The sequence below is a fragment of the Penaeus monodon genome, chromosome 32, assembly GCF_015228065.2.
Source record: "Penaeus monodon isolate SGIC_2016 chromosome 32, NSTDA_Pmon_1, whole genome shotgun sequence".
Lineage (NCBI taxonomy): Eukaryota > Metazoa > Arthropoda > Malacostraca > Decapoda > Penaeidae > Penaeus > Penaeus monodon.
Genome location: NC_051417.1, coordinates 32,968,108 through 32,968,411, shown reverse-complemented (window position 1 = coordinate 32,968,411; position 304 = coordinate 32,968,108). Strand labels below are relative to the sequence as shown.

General features: G+C 69.4%; 2 protein-coding genes across 2 annotated transcripts in view; one reads left to right on the top strand and one right to left on the bottom strand.

Annotated features, from left to right (window-relative positions):
- Positions 1 to 256, bottom strand: part of LOC119593644 (proline-rich protein 2-like) — an 8,739-nt gene extending 8,483 nt beyond the window's left edge. Inside the window, exon 1 of the mRNA XM_037942595.1 lies at positions 220 to 256. Within this exon, the coding sequence (XP_037798523.1) occupies positions 220 to 256 (37 nt within the window). The remainder of the gene's footprint in view (positions 1 to 219) is intronic.
- Positions 1 to 304, top strand: part of LOC119593828 (alpha-protein kinase 1-like) — a gene marked incomplete at its 3' end in the record, with an annotated part of 69,629 nt that overhangs the window by 48,389 nt on the left and 20,936 nt on the right.

Sequence of the window (304 nt, the reverse complement as noted above, 5' to 3'; positions counted from 1 at the left end):
CGAGGGCCGGGGATGGAGGCTCCTGGCGAGGCTGGAGCCGGCGATGCAGGATTCCCTAGGTGCTGCCGTCGCCTTTCGTACTCCCTTTCTCCCTTCCCCCCCTCCGCCCCCTGCCTTCTCTCCTCTCCCTTCCCCCCTTCCGCCCCCTGCCTTCTCCTCTCCTCTCCCTTCCTTCGGTGCATGTGAAACGAGGCGGGCGAGCGGAAGACGCCCCCGTACCTGGCGTCGGGGATTCCTGCCTGCTCGGGGGCGGCATCGCGACTGCTTCCTGGCGGACGCAACCCGTCGGCGCCCTCGGGAACTG